This window comes from Sphaeramia orbicularis, chromosome 12, assembly GCF_902148855.1.
Source record: "Sphaeramia orbicularis chromosome 12, fSphaOr1.1, whole genome shotgun sequence".
In the NCBI taxonomy this organism is placed as follows: domain Eukaryota; kingdom Metazoa; phylum Chordata; class Actinopteri; order Kurtiformes; family Apogonidae; genus Sphaeramia; species Sphaeramia orbicularis.
The window spans coordinates 54020949-54044720 of record NC_043968.1 but is presented as its reverse complement, the minus strand read 5'-3'; the positions used below and the strand labels follow the sequence as shown (position 1 = coordinate 54044720).

At 37.0% G+C, this 23772-nt stretch overlaps 1 protein-coding gene across 5 annotated transcripts in view; it reads right to left on the bottom strand.

Moving 5' to 3' along the window:
- Nucleotides 1-23772, bottom strand: part of rxraa (retinoid X receptor, alpha a) — a 196295-nt gene that overhangs the window by 86090 nt on the left and 86433 nt on the right. For 4 of the 5 annotated variants that reach the window (XM_030149305.1, XM_030149307.1, XM_030149306.1 and 1 more), the window contains exon 3: nt 10876-11111. In XM_030149305.1, the coding sequence (XP_030005165.1) occupies nt 10876-11111 (236 nt within the window). Of the gene's footprint in view, nt 1-10875; nt 11112-20616; nt 20639-23772 lie in introns of those variants that run through there. The other variant, XM_030149309.1, reaches the window with a different exon arrangement.

The following is a 23772-nucleotide window of genomic DNA, read 5'->3' as shown; positions in this document are numbered from 1 at the left end:
AATCACGTCTCGCCGCGCCTCACAACCACAGGGCCCTGCCACCGCCATTAACCTCTGAGCTCCACATCAAACCGCCGCCCTCCACCCTTGGCGAGCAACCGTCTGAAACATCGTCCATCTCACTTACGCCTTAACAGCTTAAACACTAAACAACAGTAACAGTGGTCAGGGGCGGTAAGGCCAAAAACACAATAGTTTAAGTTATTTAACCCTTAGATGCATTAGTGAGTCAAAAATGACCCGGTGAGGTTGTTTTCTAGCAATATCTTTGTAATGAATAGTTTTTATTATTTCATATTCCAGGTATTCCTCAAAAAACATGTTAATGACATCTTGCCATTTAAATTTTCTACTTACCTTTTATGGATTTTATAAAATTGTAGCTTTTGTATTATTATTATTTTGTATTATGTAATATTTGTATTACTAGCCCAAGCTTCCATAGGTGGGTCAAAATGACCAGCATTCATTTTCAGTGGAATTTCACATTAACCTTTGATTCATTCTATGTTCATTCATTTTACAGCAAAACCAAACCACTCACTCACTCACTTACAAAATAGATGCCGACATTGTTCTATTGCTGTTATATACAATATATTATATACTATTTATACTTAACATGTCAAAAAAAAAAAACATTGTTAAAAATGTTAAAAAAAAAAAAAAGAAAAAAAAAAAAAAAAAAAAAAATATATATATATATATATATATATATATATATTTCAAATATGAAATATTCTTTTGTGGCCCAAAATATAATACAAATGACTATTTTTCACATAAAATGAAAAAAGTGGTATAAAAACACATTAATTTTAACACGGGTAATTTTTTTTTTATCAATTTATGGAAGAGTATAGGGGGCATACACTGGTGCATCTAAGGGTTAAATAACACAGTAGATCTGGAAGATAAAATCATAATGACCACAACATCATTACATGTGTTTTGTCATTAGTTTTCTTATGTAAAGCACTTACAAAATGTTTCAGTGTTCTGTTGTTCTTCTTAATGTACCACATGATTGTCAAATAAGGATTTGATCATTCTAACTTTATCCGGTGGTCTGTGTCTGTATTGGTGAAATCGCCATAAAGAGGAACGCTACAAATAATCTTTTATGTCATTTTTATCTCGTTGTATAACTAAGCTCCAAAAAGAACACTCAATAAAAATTAAAATGAACAAAATAAGCACTAAATCACAGTTATGTTTTTATTTCATGCTAAATGTAAATATTTTGTGTTGTTTTTGGTCTGTTATTGCTTTTACAACATTTTTGCCTCATTACATCTTTGATTTTGTCTTGCTCCATTTTTTGTGATAATTTGTGGGTTTTTTTGTCTTGTCTGTTGTCGTTGTCTCATTACATTTTTTCCTTTTTTCTTGTCGTTACATGCATTATTTTCTTCTTACTTTTTTGTGGCTTTTTTGGTCTTATGTTTCCTCCTTTTGTTTTCTTCATCTAATGTCTTTTACATTGTGTTTATCTAATTACCTTTTTTTGCATTATTTTCGTCTCATTATGTCTTTTGTGTTGTTTTTGTCAAATTGTTTTTTGTCTCGTTATATTTTGTGTGTTGTTTTTGTTCCTTGTCTTTTGTACAGTTTTTGTCTCATTTTTCTCTGATTACTTTTATTGTTTTATTTTTTCTCGTTATGCCTCATGTTCTTTTTACCTTCTTACATCTTTCATTTTGTTTTCGCCTTTTTATATCTTCTATGAATTAAAGATCACAAATCACCTGGTTTCTCAAACTTTCAGGCACCAAAACTCTGTCTTTAAACTTATAAGACATTAATATTTGACACCTGTTGCACCCATATGACCCAGGCCTAGAGTGCTGTGTTTAATATTTACTACTCCATCGTTTCTCTGAGCGCTCAGAGCGCATTAAGGATCAATACATATCGATGTAAAGGTAAATCAAGGGCCTCACATTCTCATGATCTGAGTTTGAGTGCTGCTGTCCATCTGTCTGCATCTACAACATAACATTGGCATTCTGAAACGGGTGGGGAGGCCTGACGATAAATGAGATGATCCACTCCCCACCCTTCACTTCACTGCTGTTAAGTTCAATTTTCAAGTTCTACTTTCAGCTCCTGAGTGCCAACTTTTTAAGCTGTTTTCTGATGCGAAATGTAGCATCTTAAACACAGTGTGCACACAAATACAGCGAGGTCAGTGGCCTCTCCAGATGCACACTCGATGACTAAAAAGCATGAACTCTGCGACAGTAGCGACTGTGCAACACAAGCAAACATACACGATGCCAAGTGTTTCTGTTACACTGAAAACAATAAAACAGTTATGACCCATCCCACACACATACTGTAACCACTGGGAGGAGATGAAACCAAACCAGATGCCTACTCCTACTTTCTGTTTTTATATGCATGTGTATTTTTATACACATACGTATGTTTTTGGTTTTTTTTACCCATAAAGACCCAGTCTTACTTTTGTGGCAGTTCCCAAATGCATTTTTCTCTTTATTTAACCATTCTTAAGGGATTTGTCACTATTTGTTATGATACTATCCTCTGTATTTTGCATTTTTCAGTGTAAATCATGTATTTTTCCTATACTTTATTTACTGATCATGTGGATGTTCATAAAAGCTCAGATTAAAGTTGAGGGTTATTATCTCAAAAACAGAGAAAACTAAAGAAAAAGTGACTTTTCAGCAAAAACACCCATAACTGATAATAAACCAAGTGTTTCCATCCACTGCCATTTATCCAACTCCATGGGTTTTACTGGTGAATGAATATTGGAATAGATGTTGGTGTTTCCATTGTAATTACGGAGTCTCTGAATGTCCAAATGGGTCATATCTGATGACCATGAAAAGATGACAAACACCATTATTTACATGTATTGATATAATTAGTGGATCAACAGGTATTAAACAGTTTATATCAGTGGATGTTTTTGGTTGACGGTGGATGTTTGGGTCTTTTGGGTTAATTTATTTACAAATGTTACAGTTCAGCCAAGTTTATCCAGCTGTTAAGTCTGACTTTTCTGTTTAATGAGGCTTCATTCTAGTTTAGAAGAGGTTAAATTAATTTCACTAAAATACAGTGGTTCGTGCATTTTTCCATCATCAGTTTTTACCTGCAATTTTAAAATCTTAAAAGTATTGAAAATGTTTACAGCAGTGGCTCACTTCACTTCATGCTCAGCTGTGTATTGGTATAAATCCTAACTTTATTTACCTTCCTCTGGACTGGACTGAACAAATAAAAGCTGACAAACCAAAGATGAAGAGTGAAGATGTGAAACACCCCATAAGAGCCTTATTTTATATCAGAACAATCCATAAAGATTTGGTTTGACACATACAGTGGGAAACAATATAACATAAATAACACACTAATGTTATCGTTTCTCCTTCAATCGAGACTTGTAACTTTACTTCTCAGCCTCATCCACATTCTCTGCTCTTTATTATCACATGTAAAGTGGGAGAATAACAACTAGAATTGTTGTAGCGACTAGATGTGTGGAAACAATATGACGACTTCAGAAATAGTTAACAGTGAAGCAGAGAAGCAAACATAATATGCTGCATACTTTTAATCGCCCTCGGCCAAATATAACGTAAGATTCTGTTGAAAGTTACTGCCCTATAATTTAGATCAGATTGTCTTTGTATAAAATGCATTACATACATATTTATATTTGAAAGTACTCAGATAATATAAATGCACAAGGCTGTTTAACCTTGAAAAAGTAGATCAAAGTGACCTATTTTTAATAGGCTTCTGCTCCATGCCAAGTTGCATCCACAGCAGAAATTTGGTGCATATATGTCAATGCATTCTTCAGATAATGCAATTATGTCATTGAATGGATGGACAGACAGACGACAAAACAATTACAAGCCCCCGTTTCTGGCCGGGGGGTAAAAATAATTACAACCTACATTCTATAAACTAAAACATCAACAATGCATTTCTGTTTGTCTGTCACTTTCTCATCATGAGTAAAAGTTTGTTTTATATGTTTCCTACGACTACTACTACTACTACAAATAATAATAATAATAATAATAATAATAATAATAATAATAATAATAATAATAATAATAATAATAATAAAATAAAGCACTTTATAAAAATATGCCCTTTCTAACTTCATTTTCAGAAACATAAATTAAAGAAATGAAAATCAAGCTGTTCTTTCAGGTCAGAAGTGACAGATACAACCTCTCTAAAAGAGCCCCATTTTCCTTCTCACTTTTTTTTTAATGAACAGATTTTCTATCAGCAATAAAGTGTGTTAATGCCATTACAGAAATAGACAACACCTTTCACTCTGACGCTTTCCATGGAGCTGAAAGAAGCACAGCAGGCAGCAGGAACCACTTTTCTATTTATTCAATGACAAATAAAAATGAATTAAATAAATGCTCTCAAATGTGAGCTCAGGTGTCATTTGCACAATGCTACCTTTTCAATACCCCATGCATACACATCTATATAATCTAAAAGTTCTAACATGACTACTGAAATAAGAGCGATAGGCTGAATTTTTTGTTTTTTTTTTGCTATCAATGTATCCAACCTGAGTACAATGTACACACCCCTGGGACAGAAACAGCACAGATAGAAGTGTTGGAATTAAAAGTGTAGAAGAATTAGAAGGAAAGTCAAAAAAGGAGGAGGAGGAGGGAGGGGGAGGGGGGGCTTTCTAGTAATAAAAGACTCTCCGATTTCTGAAAGTGGCCCTAATCCACTCTTAACTCCATTACATATGGGACACTTTCATTAAAGAAGGCGGCGATAAGCCCAACAATAGTGAAGAGAGTCCATCCCAAATAGCATCGCATCGCAGACATAGTGTAACGCAATTATTAGCAAACACAAAAAGGGGCAGCAACTGCATTTTAGAGGGGGAAACAATTTCAATTTCAGATACGGCTCCAGACGAAAACTGGGCCAGTGCAAGCTTTGATGTCTTAATTGTGTGCTTTTTTTTTATATAAAGCAAAGAAACTGAGGCTTATTGATGGAACAAAAACGACCCAGATGAGACGTGAGGAGAGGAGAAGAAGAGATTGTGTGGAAAAAAAGACAACAAAAAGGGAAAAGGGGATGGTTATAGAAAGAAGGGATGTAGAAGAAAGGGAAATGTGTAGCTGCTGAGAGTGACAAATACGCCTCAGATATGTTAGAATGAGTGGCAGAGCTGATGTACTGTGGGATCCCCCCTGAATAGGACTTGCTTAAGTATGGCATGGGGTCAAAGACAGGGGCCTCAATCTGTCGGGGCCTGGCTTAGGGAAATGATGAGGGATGTGCTCAACATGCACCAGTAAGTGACTATAATTTGCTCTTGTAAGACATGTGAATAAAGGTAGTCCAACTTCCATTTGGTTCGTTTTTGGTTTACTTTTTCTGTCCCAGAGCAGAATAGTATAAAGGTTTAATGTGACATCTGCTCAACAGCCAGTTGATTTAACCCTTTATAGGGCACTCATAGAAATAGTCTGAAATTCAAAATTGGGGGACCTAACAAGACTCCATTACTTTTGGGAAATTTTGCAAAAATTTTTATTGTTATGCACAAAATCAAGGTCAATGAAGTAACCACATTTGGTTCCTTATCCAAAAATGGCGAAAAAAAAAAAAAAAAATCCAAAAAATTACTATAAAAAATACAAAAAAACACATGTAAGGTGAAAGGAACATGTACACTGAACAAAAATATAAATGCAACACTTGTTTTTGCACTGAATGGTTTGGTTATACATCAGACACCTTCTAGTCCAGTATGAACCATCCAGACCACTCAGGTCATCTGGTGCAGGTCTGCTCTCTGTTCCAAAACTAAACATGGAGAATCAGTGTTCAGTTTCTATGCTCCATATATCTGGAACAAACTACCAGAAAATATCAGGTCTGCTGAGAGTCTGAGTTCTTTTAAGTCAAGGTTAAAGACTCACCTGTTCACTGCTGCATTTGACTAAAAGGCTTTTTACTTTTTAAATTTTATATTCTCTTTCGAAACTCTGCACTGCAACTCTTACTTTAATATGTGTGTGTTTTTATATTTTTGGATTTTATGTGTTGTTTTCTTACTTGCTGTTTTTAATCACCTTTGACATGTTTCTTTTGTAATGTTTTAAATGTGTTTCTTTTTCCCTTGTCATTGTATTTCAATGTCCTGTGTGAAGCACCTTGAACTGCCTTGTTGCTGAAATGTGCTATACAAATAAACTTGCCTTGCTGTGCCTCCCATTTTTCAAGAGCTGAACTCAAAGATCTAAGACTTTTTCTACGTTCACAAAAGGTCTATTTCTCTCAAATGTTGTTCACAAATCTGTCTAAATCTGTGTTAGGGAGCACGTCTTTGCCAAGATAATTCATCCATGTCACAGGTGTAGCATATCAAGATGCTGATTAGACAGTATGATTATTGCACAGGTGTGCCTTAGGCTGGCCACAATAAAAGGCCACTCTAAAATGTGCAGTTTTACTGTATTGGAGGGTGCGGGGGGTCAGAAAACCAGTCAGTATCTGGTGTGACAACCATTTGCCTCAGTGCAACACATCTCCTTTGCATAGAGCTCATCAGGTTGTTTATTGTGGCCTGTGTTGGAGTGTTGGTCCATTCCTCTTCAATGGCTGTTCAAAGTTGCTGGATATTGGCAGGAACAGGAACAAGCTGTCGTATATGCTGATCCAGAGCATCATAAACATGCTCAATGGGTGACATGTCCGGTGAGTATGCTGGCCATGCAAGAACTGGGATGTTTACAGCTTCCAGGAATTGTGTCCAGATCCTTCAACATGAGGTGATGGTCGAGGATGAACGGCACAACAATGGGCCTCATGATCTGGTCATGGTATCTCTGTGCATTCCAAATGTCATCAATAAAATACATCTGTGTTCGTTGTCCATAACATACGTCTGCCCATACCGTAACCCCACCACCACCACGGGCCACTCTATTCACAACGCTAACATCATCAAACTGCTCACCCACACGATGGCATACACAGTCTCTGCCATCTGTCCTGTACAGTGACAACCGGGATTCATCCATGTAGAGAACACCTCTCCAAAGTGCCAGACGCCATCGAATGTGAGCATTTGCCCACTCAACTCGGTTATGATGATGAACTGCAGTCAGGTCAAGACCCTGATGAGGATGACGAGCATGCAGATGAGCTTCCCTGGTTTCCGACACTTTGTGCAGAAGTTCTTTGGTTATGCAAACCGATTGTTGCAGCAGCTGTCCAGGTGGCTGGTTTCAGACAATCTTGGAGGTGAAGATACTGGATGTGGAGGTCCTGGGCTGGGGTGGTTACAGGTGGTCTGTGGTTGTGAGGCCAGTTGGATGTACTGCCAAATCCTCTGAAACGCCTTTGGAGACGGCTTATGGTAGAGAAATAAACATTCAGTTCACGGGCAACAGCTCTGGTGGACATTCCTGCCGTCAGCATGCTAATTGCATGCTCCTTCAAAACTTGTGCCATCTGTAGCATTTGTGCTGTGTGATAAAACTGCACATTTTAGAGTGGCCTTTTATTGTGGCCAGCCCAAGGCACACCTGTGCAATAATCATGCTGTCTAATCAGCATCTTCATATGCCACACCTGTGAGGTGGATGGATTATCTCACTTGCACGTAACTCAGTTGCATACTTTTATTTCGATACATTTTTAATGCACAGTATTGTTAGGTGTTACAAAAAATAAATTAAGGGAAATTTGATGTTTTCACCACTGAGATTACCGGTGACTGCACCAAAAAATCAGGAAGCTGATTTGGGCCTAATCGCATAATGCGCAAATGCAAACAACGGTCTACACTCAACCTGTTGATGTGAACAGCAGCGTAATATTCCAAATTCTGACTGCGTTTGGTTATTAACATTTACTTGTACTTTTGCTTTCACTACTTGAGGACATTTAATTGTAGATTACTTGATATATACTTAAGTACTTCAACTCAAGTGGGACTTTCCAGTACTTTATACAACACTGATTACTACCATTACTACATGGTACCTAACAAAGCAGTTACACTCACTGGTCATGCAGAGGTGGACCTTGCAGACCACATTTGACCTGAGATTGTTGCCTCACTGTCCTAGCTGTAACTGTTGCTGTCACTGTCTTGTAATGTATACAGACATTACCAAAAATAGTCACTTGCCCGATAAAGGGTTAAGGTGGTCAGGATCAGGACTGGTGCTAAGGTGAAGGGTTGAACATGTAGAATCCTAAAGTCAACCTTATGCACCTGCTTATAGTGTAGCCTAGTCCGTGGAAAGTGGATCCTTTAAATAAAAAAAAGTCCACATCTGGATTTAACTCTGCAAAAAAACACCCTTCCACTGGATAATCACTGCAGTTATTAATATGTTTAACCCTAACTGATGCAGTGAGGAGCTTCTCAATTCTTAACCCTCTCCACACACCATCAGTTTGTATAGAGCATAAAGACTGAACTGTATTTTGATGGAAAAAAGGTCATGTGGTCTGATGGGTCCAGATTTATCCCATTTCAGAGTGAAGGGTGCATCAGGGTGAGAAGACAGGTGGATGAAATGATTACCCATCATGCCTAGTGCCTACAGTACAAGAATGTGGGGGCAATGCAATGATCTGGGGTTGATTCAGTTGGTCAGGTCTAGGTTCAGCAACGTTACATGTGCAAAAATCACCTGAATAAATGTGGTGACACTGCATTAGCTTATCGAAACGATGCTAAGGCAGTCCAGTAAAATGTAAGCATGTACAACTTTTAAGGATGTGTTTGTGCATGGATATGGAAAGAAATGTAATTCCATAAAAATGTTGAAGAAACGACTCCAGAATTAAAACTAACTAACTGTGGATGTGTGATTTTATGGTCAGATCATTGAAATTCAGCTTGATTTACACCAATGTATTGTGTTAAAAAAAACAAAACAAAAAAAAACAAACAGCAATGCCTTTTTTTTTTTTTTTTTTTTGCTAAAGGCCTTTAGCCACAGGGGGTTCACATATCAAGATTGCATTTGTATCATATGTACTTTCTCTAAGACCACCTTTTCAGAATGATTATTCCCAGATTTTGTACTGATCCCTGATGATCTGCCATTAGGTCCACTTCAATCCAACTGTTTTCATTTGCATTTAAAAATACTGTAAACACAGACAAAAAAAATTATATATATACTGCCAAAAACACTTGAAAAACTGGCATGTCACTAAAGGGTACATGTAAATAGGTGCAATGGAAACAGCTTTAATGAATAATTATGTTTGTCTGTATCTGAGGATTAGTAATGATACTCTACAGCTCATCGAATTAATACAAGAAACGGCAATAACAGACAAAAAAAGCAACAAAAAGCCGTCATCTATGAAGAGCTGCAGAAACAAATGTTAAACAGAAGCTTCAACAAACCATGTGAGAGTCTGGAACACAATTACATGATACAGACCAGACGTTCATATTGGTTCAGGAGGCAAAAGCTAAAGGTTTTGTATAATATTACACTAATAATCTGCTCAAGAAACAGCTCCGGCGGCATGATTTTGTTTGGAATATTGCATCTAACAAACCTTTAACAGTTCTTAACACCAGTAGATGGAAACATGCATAAATTTGCATTTACTTTTTCAGATTTCCTGTAAATCCAGCTAAAATTTGCATCACAGCTACAAAAAAACATGCTTTATTTGTTTTGTTTTCTTTCTATCTGTCAGTTTGTATCCATCAATCTTTAGCAGAAAACCCAGCTGAAAATGGAGTTCATGGTCTATTGCAGTGTGACAGTTACTCAACAGAAACGTCTGTGTAACAAACTGTGGTTGAAGAAAACAGAATCCATTGCATCTGAAAACACCTTCACTTTTGGGTTCTCACCGCAAATAACCACAAGCCAACAAGCAACAGAAACAAACGCTCATTCTTACAGTCAGACCTGCAACTCCAACTGAAAGTTTTATATATTTCTACATGAGAACTCTACATGTTTGTTGTTGTTTTGTTGTATTTCACAGGTGTCAAACATGTGGCCCGGGGGCCAAATTCGGCCCGCCAAAGGGTCCAGTCCGGCCCTTGGGATGAATTTGTGAAATGCAAAAATTACACTAAAATATGAACAATCCTTTTACTTCAGGTTCCACATTCAGACCAATTCAATCTCAAGTGGGTCAAACCAGTAAAATACTATCATAATAACATAAATAATGACAACACCACATTTTTCTGTTGGTAAATGTAAATATTTTCATGTATTTACACTAAAACAAAGTATAATTTCGCAAAAAATATGAACAACCTGAAATGTCTTAAGAGAAGTAAGTACAATTTTATTCTGTTATTAAATGTTTTGTTTATTTGTAGATCCACTGTGATCTGTATGTTATAATGAACATATGTAAATGATAAACTGAGGCAGAAAATTGTTAAAATTACACTTATTTTTTCACTTTGTTCATGTTATTCACATCTTTTGAAAGGATAGTTTGCAGATGTAATCTTTTCATAATGTAAATTTACTTTTTTCACTTTAAAACATAGAGAAAAGTTTGGAGTTGACATTATTTACATATTATTATGTTATATTGTTGTATATGTTATATTACTTTACTGGCTCGGCCCACTTCAGATCAAATTTAGCTGAATGTGGCCCCTGAACTAACGTGAGTTTGACACCCCTGTTGTATTTAATCAATGGACTGGATGTTAGTATTACTGCTGAACAATAACAACTACAAAATTTCTGTTTGATTTGAATTTATTTTATTCAGTATTTGTGTTCTGCAATATCAGTCTTGTATGGATGGACATGTAAAGACCCTGTGGTATGTACTACAGCTTTCCATGTGAGTGCAGTCAGTCTGCCTGGGGCTCACCTGGGGGCTAACGCTGGGTCCGTAACCCATGCCGGGCGAGGTCATGGAGTGGGGGCCCATGGGCGAGCTGATGACGGAGAAGGGCGACGCCAAGCCGTTCATGGGCGAGCTCAGCGTGCTGATGGGAGAGTGAAGGGAGCCCGTGGGCCCCATGGAGGTCGGGCTGAGCAGGGACGGGTGCATTCCTCGGTGGGACGTGGGTGAACCCAAGGGTGAGGACACCTGGCCTGAAGAGTCTGTTCAGAAAAGAAGAAAAAGATGATGATTATCATGATTAGAGGATGATCACGATAAGGAAAAGACAGAAGGAAGGTTATGTTTTACTTTTTTCATTTTGGTTTGATTTAAAGGGGTTATATGTTGTGTTTCTACATTCAATTATTTATAAATACCATAATTATTACCAGAGTGTAAAGAATAAAGAGCTGTGAAGTTCTGCCAAAGATGTCAATGTATTTATTGTATTATACAGATATGGACTGAATTTATTTCCAGCAACAGGATGAGGATTTATATGACCACTAGAGGGAGTAGTGAGTCACTCTGCCACTCCTCAATTTCCTGTCCTGCCCAAAGGATCAGTAAAGCTCTATCTAATCTAATCTAATCTAATCTAATCTAATCTAATCTAATCTAATCTAATCTAATCTAATCTAATCCCCAGTGGTGAGGAAAGCTAACGCCACGGGGCATTTAATCAAAGCGACAGAAAGTGACCAGATAGGATGAGAATCATTAAGAAACAACTTTTAGAGTCAGTGAAAGCGTCAGTGATAAAAGCTAGAAGAGCTGCTGTTGTAGAATGGAGTTTGATGGTGAAATGTCAGCGTTTCTTCCACACGGGTGGGTTTGATTATGAGGCTTATGAAGGTGTAAAGTTATTATATGATGTTATTATCTTTCTCAAATTGCTGTTTGTTGATCCATGGTTCAGACTAAATTATGATAGTTCTGACTTTGCTTGATTCAAATAGATCTTTAGTTAAATTACTGACAACACAAACTGTACAAAAAACAGAGGTGATTAGTGGTTTTACGGTGGATGTTTTCAGTCTAAAAACAGAGCTAAGCTAACAGAGCTATAATGTAAACTATCAGCTGATGCAGCAGGTGAAGATTATAAAACACAGTGTTATTTTGACCGACGATTGAAATAAGCAGCTACGGGTTTTGATCTGAAGAAAAAATAACTTGATGAGACCATAATACAGATGTGTGGAAACAATGCGCTTTATACTTTATTCAGTTGAGTGATACGGTCTGTAGATACATAGCGTTGATTCATTGGTGTTTTAGTCACCATAAGTGTGTCCTGGTACATGACTTCCCCCTACCTGTGAGTTCTTAATATCAGCACTACATAGAACCACTTCAAATAAAACAAATGCTTTATAAGTGCTCTTAGTCACATCTTAGGATGCTTTTTTAGATTTAGACAGCAAAAGTGTTTAATTTAAAGGTTTGTGGTTCGGTTTAAAGATAACGCAATAAACATGAGTTTTGATGCCTTCAGGCCGGCGTTACCATGCACCGCAGAGGAGGACTAACAGATATTCAAAATCTTTTATTCCTTCGGGTATCACGCTTTTAACTCTGACAGCAGCCATTTTAGTCATTTCATATGAGATTTTTTCTTTTTTTATGTTAGCAGAACGAGTACGGTCTTTTAGTCTGCATTGGTATTTATTGATTATTTATTACTGAATATTTAAATGCATTTATTCGTTGTTGCTTTCAATGATCTTGTATTTGCACACTGGTTTATTGATTTATGTTTGTCACATTGCACTCTAGATGTGGGTTGATGTCTGTGGTAAGCTGCAAATGAATTGCCCGTATGGGATAAATAAAGTTTTTTGAATTTGAATCTGAATGAGTCATTTTTCATCACATCCAGGCTCAGATATTGTCTCATAACCTGAATTAAGAACTGTCAAGACCTAAACATAACCACATGAACCTGATGTTTGAAAAGCAGAATGGTCAGTTAACTTAAATCTTTACAATATAAATTTGTATCCAGAAGTGTTGCTATAAAACACAGTGGTTTGCACAAACACACAATGTCAACACTTCTTGTGTGTTACTTAATCTTACCAACTTGGGTGCTTAAACACACCACATTCCACTGATGCAGATTTAACAGATGGAAATATTTACAGAGCTCATGTTCACCATGGGCTCTAATTTACAGTATCACACACTCTGTCAGGCTTTTCGGACGAGATGGACACACATGGATGCAGCGGATAGATTTTCTCTTGTGCATTTCCCGTGATCTGGTTTATTTCAATTTGTTTTATGCTGGAGTTGGTTTTAGAGAAATGATCTTTACTTGAAATGACTCAATTTTATGTAAAACTAGAGGCAAATAATGGAATATATGCTTTTAACAACTCATTGCGATTTGAAAAACTGAATGAAAATGCATTTACGTTAATTTTTCTTAAATAAAAACCAGATTTTTGGATGACATATGACATATCTAGTACTGTGTTGTTATTTTGCTGTGATGGGTAATTCTTAGTGTAATTTATTCAGTTGGACGTAATTACATACTTAATATTGTTGCAGAATGAAGGTTAAATGCTCTAATTTCTCATGAAATAACTACTAACTACTGTTTTACAAGACCATATAAAATTGAAATGACTAAAAGGGCAGAGCAAGACAAATATACTCAAAACTTGTATATTTTTGTTTTTCACATACACATTTGGACAATCTGTTCACACCGGAGCTAATTTGTGAGTTTTTTTCTTTCCTGCAGACCTGAATTGTTGGCAGTGAAAATTAAACACATCTGCTAGAGTGTGAAAGCAGTTGTTATATTTGAGCGCAGTCCAGGAAAATGAACAATTCAGCAGAAACACAATTAAATCCAACACTGGTCTGTGTATAAAGTGGGTCCATTACCCGCTGCTGTACTTGGTCCGTCCCTGGCTTCCCCCTGGGGATTTGAGGACAGGACGTACAGCGTATCTATAATGTATGTGGCCGGAGAGTGGGGTTGGCGACCGCTGGGGAATTAAAACACGACCTTGTGCGATGGCTGAGGAGAAATCCGCAGTGTGATTAAAGTCCGAGATGGTGACAAGCATGAGGTCGCGTGTGCGGATATAAGATGCTGCTTCAGTCTTTCTCCGACTCCGACAGCAGTCCTGCATATTACCTTCAAAGGGAAGCCCTCCATGTCTTTAGTTGTCAACACACGAGATATGGGACGGGACAGCAGGGCGAGCAGAGAAGGAGGGCACTGTACTATGTCACTGAGCATCTGCTGAAAGGCCTGTATATGCACTGATAAGTCCCTCTACCATCTTTCAGCACCGTCTTTCACTCTTACTTACTTTTCATTTACGATTATCTGTCTTGTTCCTCTAGTCCTTGTCTTCCTTTGTTCTTCTAGAAACTTAGACATTTTATTCATACAGGGAAAAAAATCCAAAACTGAGTGTAACTGAAGTAGGGCTGCACGATATTGGAAAAAACTGACATTGTGATTTTTTTTTAACCCTGCGATATATATTGCAATGTGAAAAAATACTCGCGAAGATATAATAGCTGTGTGGTGCCGATGTAAATATTCAAATTAGTTGTGTTTCCTCTCGTTGTGACAACAGGTGTAAGGCACTGTCGACACAGAACACGTGTTTTAGTATCATCCTTCTTGTAGCTGAAATAATTCCAGATAACTGACGTTGCTTTTCTTTTTGGCACCAAGTGTTCGTTTTTGGTGATTTTCTCTTGTTCGTTGCTCATTTTTCAATGTCGTTACCAGCAACTCACTCCATGTGCAGGGGCGTGGTCTGCTTCGGTAAACTGATTAAGAATGATTGTGATTGGTGGATCGCTGTGCGCATTGTGTGTCAGGTACCCAGGTTGTAATTAAATGAGAACAGGTTGAGTTCATTTGCCTCCTATATTGCAGCAGCTGCGATGAGTCCATTGCACACACGTACATCGCAATGACAATGCTCAAATGACATATTGTGCAGCTCTAAACTGAAGTCACATACATATTTATATAAAATAGGACTAACGGCCCTGTATCTCACTGGCACGTTCTATCAAGAATAAACAACTTGAATGTGCGAGGTTACCAGGTTCTGCCGCTATGTTAGAGTCCTGTGGTCTTGATGCAGGAGATCAATCTCCCAAGAGAAGTGGGTGCTTTTCACTTTCACTCAGCTAATTAAATTAAAGTCAATATATGACTTCCTATTAGTGCTCAGTAGTAACTATACTGATATCTCTAACCATTTCCCTGTTCAAACCCATCAAAATATGGACCATTATGAGTAAACGCATATTTGTAATATTTCAAAAATTCATGAAAAATCCAAAAATCTAAATTTCTCAAAACTGTGAGCCAAGTGTGTAGACATTGTCTCAAGGAAGCTACATGAAAAATTTGCAATGAATCCGACCAGTTGTTTCAGAGAAGAAGATTGTTGAAATCTAGACATTGGTGACCTTGAGTTCGACCCTTCTAGGTCACTCAAGGTCAAAGGTCATGGACCCAAATCAAAGTCCATATATGACTTCCTATCAGTGCTCAATAGTAACTATATTGATGTCTGTAACCATTTCCATGTTATACACCATTAAAATGTGGCCTATTATAAGTAAAGGCCAATTTGTTTAATGTTTAGGAGCAGTTTTAATAAAATGTGATATGTGTAAGCAATTATTTATTCACTACCTTTTAACTGCTTTTATATATGATTTACTTGTGATAGATTTTCTATGGCCCAAAAGGTGGAAGAGGAAAGGTACATATCATATTATAGCTCCTGAATTACAATACAATAGTAACAATGGGCATCTTGTCCATTGATGTCAAAAAATACTTCTCCTTCCCTTCACACTTACTTTGACAGTGTTCAGGTCCATTTATGGTCACTTCATGCATGTAAATAGGTACATCCATTTCAAACAGCATAAACTAGTCTTGTAGTACTCGAGATTGGTCTTGGTATCAAAACCGCTTTTTTTAAGGTCTTGATCTCGTCTCCGGTCTCGGGTGGACTTTTACTCGGTCTTGTCTCGGTCTTGGACTCTGCAGACTCTGGATTTTAAGACGAAACCAGTCGAGACCACCACTGTTAAGTTATTTGCTCAAGCCGCTGATTAGAGCGGAAAGGGATCTATTTCAAAGCAACCACTTATTGGTTGCTTGATTTGTTTCCTGTGGCTCCCCAGCAATGGCTACATACAGACACATTGCACAAGAGACAACAGGAGAGACAAAAATAAACTAAGAATTAAGATTTCCTGCATTGTGGTTCTTTGAAAAAAGTGCAGAGACTGTTTGTCACCATTACTGTAAATCAATCTTAAAAGACAGAATTCTTATGTTGTTCACTCTTCTAATCCTTTTTCATTGTATGTACAGTCTTGGTCTTGTCTCGGTTTCGACCTGCCTTGGTCTTGGTCTTGTGTTGGTCTTGAAACGTCTTGGTCTCAAAACCCTCTGGTCTCGGAAACGTCTTGGTCTCGGATGGCGCGGTCTTGACTACAACACTAGAATAAACGTCACCGCCTTTACACTTACGCATGTTCATGGAGTTGGAATGAGCGTTTGTCAATCCATCCACCAGAGGGCACCACTCTGAATTAACATATTGGCCAAACACCAAGAAGTCTGTACAGTTTGCATATTTGGGTTGAGCATAAATGGGCCTTTAGTGTAAATCAGTAACAGATACAGGATTTTTTCAAGTATGTGCGAAAATACGTTAAATTACGCCTTCATTTTTTTTACCTGTTTTTTTTTTTTTTTTTTTTTTATATAAATACATTTTCTCTCAAAAAGGCAACATATTCTGAACCGTATGTTTGTAACAGCAGACATGTATTCCCCTCAGACAACTCATTTGTCCTAATGTACCCTCTACTTTGACACTACCACTTTACTGTGTATGTGTGCTGTGGATACGAGGTTGTTATGTAATAAGCAGGAGTGTGGTCTGTGCATCACATTCCCTCATTCATAAGTGACCAGGGTCTTCTGTTTCCACGCAGTGGAACAAAGATGATAGATGGCTGAATTCGCTGTCAGCAGTGCGGAGCGATTGTCCGTCCTTTCCACCCAGCCCGACTCCGCAGATTCATGTTGTGTTTTGTTGTGTGTTAAAACCGAAGGCATCTAACTTATTTGTCCCCGTATCAGCAAAACAAGCTGCCGACTCACCGAGCTAAACGCTTCCTGCACATCCTGCTCGCCTCGTGAGCACTTCCTGTAACCCGCCGCACGTCCATATATGCATGGGCCGCATCCTTTTGAAAACAAACACACATCCTTCTTAATAAAGGGCTAACAACAGCCCTGATCTGGCTCTGTTAGTTCAGTGTTTAATCCTCTGACTGATACCCCTGGAGCTTCTATCCTTCTGATTACATTTCTTTTCCCTCAACTAAAACTGCGCCCACACACATAATTCCTGAAAAAATTAAATAAATAAATTCAAAAAACCTCGCTCTGAGCCAGCAATTCCCATAACCCTTCTCCAATTGGGGTTTAATTCAGGCAGATAAAGAGAGCTCTGGAATTAGAGTTGCCAATCTGCCATTGTAGGTCTCAGCAGGGGGGGCACTCAGATGCCAGAGCGCCAGAAAAGCTCCACCTCAAGAGGGATAACAGGCTTGGAGGTAGATCAGACTGTTTATGTTACATTCTCTTTGCCGTTCATGCCTTATGTATCTGCCTTTCAGTGGTATAGAGGAGAAAGTTCCAAAAAAAACAACAACCAAACAAAAAAATCCACAGACGCACTTTGATATTATTTTTCCCACATGGTTCTCAAGCAAACTGTGGTCAAATTGGATGTGATTTATGCAAAAAAAAAAAAAAAAAAGGTCCTGTAATATACAGACATCTTCCAGTGGAGTGTGTTTGTGTGTGTGTTTATTCCGTTGGAGTTAGGTTGTCTGTGTAGGATTACAGCAGGATGAAAAGACTCGGACCAAATCCTCCCCAGAGATGAGACAAGAGACAGGAGTGATGGAAGAGGAACGACGGGAGATAAACGTAAAGGAAACAGGACGGAAGTGGAAAAAAACAAAACGAAACAAAAAAACTTCACATGTATTTCTGCAAATCATGGATACAAATTGTTGTGAACCCAAAATAGGCTTCTTATCCACACTTCTACATATTTTAGACACATATCCTTGTATTAATGTCATGTCTGCTCTGAAATAATTTTCTTATTAAGTCAGAAATGGTTCAGGTTGATGGTATATATTTTTAAAAATCCTGTACTTTGCCACCAGATTTTCTTTTATTTCTACGTTTAGGCTATGAAAGTGCTTTAGCTATGGCTAGGAAAAGACTGGTTTGAATATTACTAAATACAGTGTAAGTCATTACAGGTTTTGTTTTAGTTTTTGGCAATAAAAGTGAAAAGACTGTGGTTTCATGTAAAGGTACAATTTAGAAACATACATGAAGTCATTTACATGCAACAGGGATGAGGATTTTACTTTTGGAACTCGAATAATCAAACCAGTTTCAGTCTATTTGTTATGACTAGTTTATTAATATTCAATCCAAAGTAAAAAATAATTTTAAAAAAACTGAACCAGCAAGGAGTGGGTGATTTACAGGTATATAACATTTAGTTTTCAAAACTCTTTAAACATTTTCTTTCCTTCTAGTCAGTAAATAAAAATACTCTTGTCCAATAGAGTAAAATAATGTTATACCACAAACTAAAGCACAGATGCATTAACTGAGCAGAAAGTTTAACATTAGTCTCATCTCTCTACAAAGTAAAACACAAATCTCCTCGACCCAAACTCCAAATAAAAACAAGTCCAAAAAACAAATAAATGAATGAATGAATTAATTAAAAAACGATGTTGACTAGGTTACGGTTATGTATGGAAATTCAGTGTCTGCATTTTACCTGTCCACATACACTCAACATAGACACCAGCTCCACTATACATTAAACCCAGAAACTTCCAGCTGTTTGGTTGGAAGTACTAGCCACTATACCACTGCCCAACTCACCATGTCCACTAATCGAATATCGATCGATTATTGGTGCAAATCTGTAATGTGCTTGTGAATTTTTTCATCTCCTGGATTCTAACCTTCCCTGACTTTCTCTGGTTACCTATACCCACGAAAGCTTCCTATTCACTGATTTCTATGCAGACGACTTTGGTCCAATTTTCTGTGAACATTCAATTGCCGCTGTTTCAGCTTTATGATCATTGACTCTCCTGTGCTCCTCTACAGCAACAATAGTATGCAATATTCAATCAATCAAAGTTTATTTATATAGCACTTTACAACAACATGAAGAAGACCAAAGTGCTTTACATCTAAAAACATGATTAAATTATAAGATACAAACAGTTTAGTCAAATACCATAAATATGCATAAATCAATAAGACACAATACAGTGATAAAAAAGACCAGATAAAATATTAATATTAGTAGAGTTAGCTTAAAAACTGACCTATTTTATTCCCAGCATGTCACAGAGTCCAATACAAACTTAATTTATGCACATGAACATGTCCTAATATTATATTTTCTGCATTTCAATATTACTAAATACACTCAGTCTTTATTTTTTTAAGATCTTTGCAAACTTCTTACGAATTAACCTTTGTGCTGTGAGTACCTGAACTTCCTCACAAAATTAGTTCTGTTACATATTCAGTTACTGGATGTTTGGGAGCTGTTAGTGGTAAAATGCTTGATAACAGGTGTAGATAAACACACATATATATATGGATATGTTGACTTTTTGGCTCTTAAATGTTTAAATTATATATGCATGTGGTTTGCAGAAATGGACAGTGGCAGAATTTTCACTCCATAACTCATCTGTCATTTTATTGTTGCCACTTTAGCGTTCTATTGATTGTCTCTTCAATCCCTTGCTGTTTATAGTTATATTCTATATTTATGATTATAATCTATTTTTTCTTTGTTTAATTTTTTTTTTTTTCCAGTATTTTACTCCAAAATTTATTGTCAGCATAGTTGAACATAATATCTAAAAGGTTTTGTCCTACTTGATATCAGTTTCTGTCGAGAACCGCATGTCTTGAATGTTTGCGTAAAGCTTAAAAAATTGATGTCTGTTTCAAGTCCATGTATTACCTAGCAGTAATTTGACATTTTTCACCAAAAAATTTTATATCCCCAAATTTTGTTGTACATAATTTTAAAGTGCTTATAAATACATATTCAAATATGTATAATACTGTGAAGGTAAATTTGTTTCTCTATTGCTATAACCAAAAAAAATATTTTCAATCAAAAAAAAAACTTCACTTCAATCAAAAAAGCCCTGTTCAATCAAAGAAAAAACTGCCTGAATGCAAAACAATATTTGAGATTAAAAAAAAAAAAAAATTGTATTCAAACACTTTTTTTCCCAGATTGAAAAGGTTCCTTGATTGATTATTATTATTAGGGTCCGATCAAGCGGTAACACAAGGACACATTTTGTGTTCTGTTTAATATATATTTTTACTATGTTCCTGTTGCACTGTGGGTTTTAGAGTTCTGCAGTTTCAGTCTTCTGTATGTACTGTACAATAAAACTGACATTTTTTTCTGAAAAGGGTGGAGAGAAAATGAGAGCAGAACAGAGGAAGGGAATGGGAGGAAAAGGAAATGACAAGATATGGGAAGTAGAGGAAATCAGGGGACTGCTTTTTCTCATGTACATATTCATTCATACAACTGTCATATTGTCGTATATACATACGTCTCATTAAACCTGGTGAACTGGAATGTGAAACACTTTCCACAAGCGATCTCAGAAAATACAGCGAGACGTGGCGACCATCTGCGTCACCTGCAGAGACCATCAAATAAACATGTTCACCAGATTAGATAAGAGCGTGTATGAGGTAAATCAAAGTGTGGAGTTAAAGGAAAAATGACTGGAGCATCCAAAAAAGTGAGTGGCAGTCGTCCAGCTTCCCTTTGCGCCAGTACACAAAACAGGGACAGACTTATGTGTTTAGACTGGGACTTAGAAAAAAAAAAAAAAAAGCAATGCCAATGCCACTTGCAGAATCCGCCTCTTGACTGGCCTGAATCAGCGGGCTGAGAGAAGCACAAATGACAGCTACAAATGAGCAAATTAGGAAGCATCTTACCGGCAGGTGTTTTCCACTTATCACCTCTACACTCCATACAAGCATCTCCTGTTTCTAAACAATGCCTCCCTGCAACGTTCTCCACTTTCTCACTCTTTGTTCTGCCACTGGCTGCGGTTACAATCAGGAAATTTGCCAATTTGCTTCCTGGCAATAGTTGTATTATGTGTTTATGAAATGATAAAATGAATGTCTGAGATACAAATCAGCAATTACATAAGAGGAAAATGAAAACCCTCTGACAGATGGTCTATTGAGGTTGTTGAGTAATGAGATTATTGTTATTATTATTATTATTATTATTATTATTATTATTATTATTAGATGCAATGTGTAAAATGCTTCAAGTTTACATGTGTTAAAAGTTAGACTGGCGTTAGACTGGCGTGGTTGTGAGTCAGGTTTGGTCATTTGGGACAAAAAACGTGCGAAGTTGTGTTTCCATCAACGTATATTTAACGTGCATTTTGAAGAGTTTAGAAAGACAGAAGTACAAGGAAAGAAGGAGGAGGAGGAGGGGGAAGAAGACAAGATGATTTAATTTGATTTTTTTCCCCAAAACTATTTAATTACCTCCGCCAAGGAGGTTATGTTTTTGCCAGGGTTTGTTTGTCTGTCTGTTTGTTTCTTTGTCTGTCCGTTAGTGTGCAACATAACTCAAAAAGTTATGGACAGATTTGGATGAAATTTTCAGGGTTTGTTGGAAATGGGATGAGGAAGAAATGATTACATTTTGGTGGTGATCGGGGGTGGGGGGACCCACGGGGGGGGGGGGGGGGGGGGCACTGATCAGCCTTGGCAGAGGTCTGCGCTCTCCGAGTGCTTCTAGTTTACATAGTTGTCAAAAACATATCATCAATCTAAAATAAGACAATGCAAGAAGAAAAAGGAGGCGAAAAACAAGGAGAAGAAGAAGGGGAAAATTAAGGAGGAAGAAAAGTATAAGCAGGAGGAGGAAGAAGATGATGTTGAGGAGAAGAGGAAGAAGGAAAAGGACAATAAGAAGGAGGAGGAGAACAACAACTTTTCTCCTTTTTTCTTCTCAATTGCTCCTAAATAGTTACTGGAAATACTATCTAATTACCATTTTCATTTTGTAAAGTGTAAAAAATGTGACTGAAGTCACATGACAGTTGAATGAGATTATTTTGACAGGATTATTGGACTATTATTGGATGATGCTGGCCTTTGTCTGTGGCAGATCAGACACCAACCTTAACCCTCAAATATCCACGGCTGCAGTGAAAAACTGTAAGTATGTAATGTGTCCTTTGAATGAGTCAGATATTGTGTTCCTCCAGTTACACCGAGTCAGTGTTTCACTGTTGGTGGCATCACACTGGGAGAGGAACACAGTGGAGGGTCTACGATCTGTCAGCCCTACAGACCCCGTGGTGAAAAGTGACAGGATGTAAAGTAACAGAAAACCAACTGACTTTCCCTCCTCCCTTTAATTCCCTTTATCTGCATGTTTTACAAAAAAAAAAACATCTCAGCTGTTGAGTCAATGTGACACTCCGAACAACAACATGATGTTTTAGTTTTAAAAAGTAAAAGTTAACTTGAATTCAACTTATACTTTTTTAGGCAGTAAATAAATCATCTTCTGTTAGTATTGACTGGTTGTGTAGCACCTGGCAAAAAGATATGTGTCCTGTTTGAGCCAAGGACAAGATAAATATATATACAGGGTGGGGAAGCAAAATTTACAATGAACATTTAGTTGTTTTTTCTCAGCAGGCACTACATCAATTGTTTTGAAACCAAACATATATTGATGTCATAATCATACCTAACACTATTATCCATACCTTTTCAGAAACTTTTGCCCATATGAGTAATCAGGAAAGCAAACGTCAAAGAGTGTGTGATTTGCTGAATGCACTCGTCACACCAAAGGAGATTTCAAAAATAGTTGGAGTGTCCATAAAGACTGTTTATAATGTAAAGAAGAGAATGACTATGAGCAAAACTATTACGAGAAAGTCTGGAAGTGGAGGAAGCAACAAAAAACGTACCAAAGCTTTTATTAAAGCTCTCAAATCCAAAATCCTAAAGGATCCAACCAAATCCATGAGAAAAATGGCAATTGAACTTGAGGTAGACAACAAGACCGTTAGAAATGCAGTAAAATATGATTTGAAGTTAAAATCGTACACAAGAACACCAAAACACTTGTTGACAACAGCAACAAATCCAACTTTAGCAATTTTTGGGAATCATGTTTATGACTGCCTTCTAGCCCAGATCTAAACCCTCTGGATTCTGCTATTTGGGGCATTTTAGAACATGCTACCAATAGAACATCACACAGCAATGTCGACTTTCTTAAAGATACTATTAAAGAAGAATGGGAGAAGTTGTCACCTGAATATTTGAGGAACACTTGCGCAAGTTTCAGGAAGCGTGTGAAGGCAGTTATTGAGAAAGAAGGAGGACACATAGAATAAAAACATTTTCTATTATGTCAATTTTCTTGTGGCAAATAAATTCTCATGACTTTCAATAAACTAATTGGTCATACACTGTCTTTCAATCCCTGCCTCAAAATATTGTACATTTTGCTTCCCCACCCTGTATATTTTTTTTTAAATGGGAAGATAATAAACTAGACAATTCTTTGACACAAACAGAGGTAGCTATGCTTAAAAACTTCACCAAAATCTTGCCTTTGCCTTGAACTTTTCACGGGTCAAAAGCCAAAAAACAAGCTTCAAAACAGGCTATAAAGATTTGATGATAGTATTCATTATGTCAAA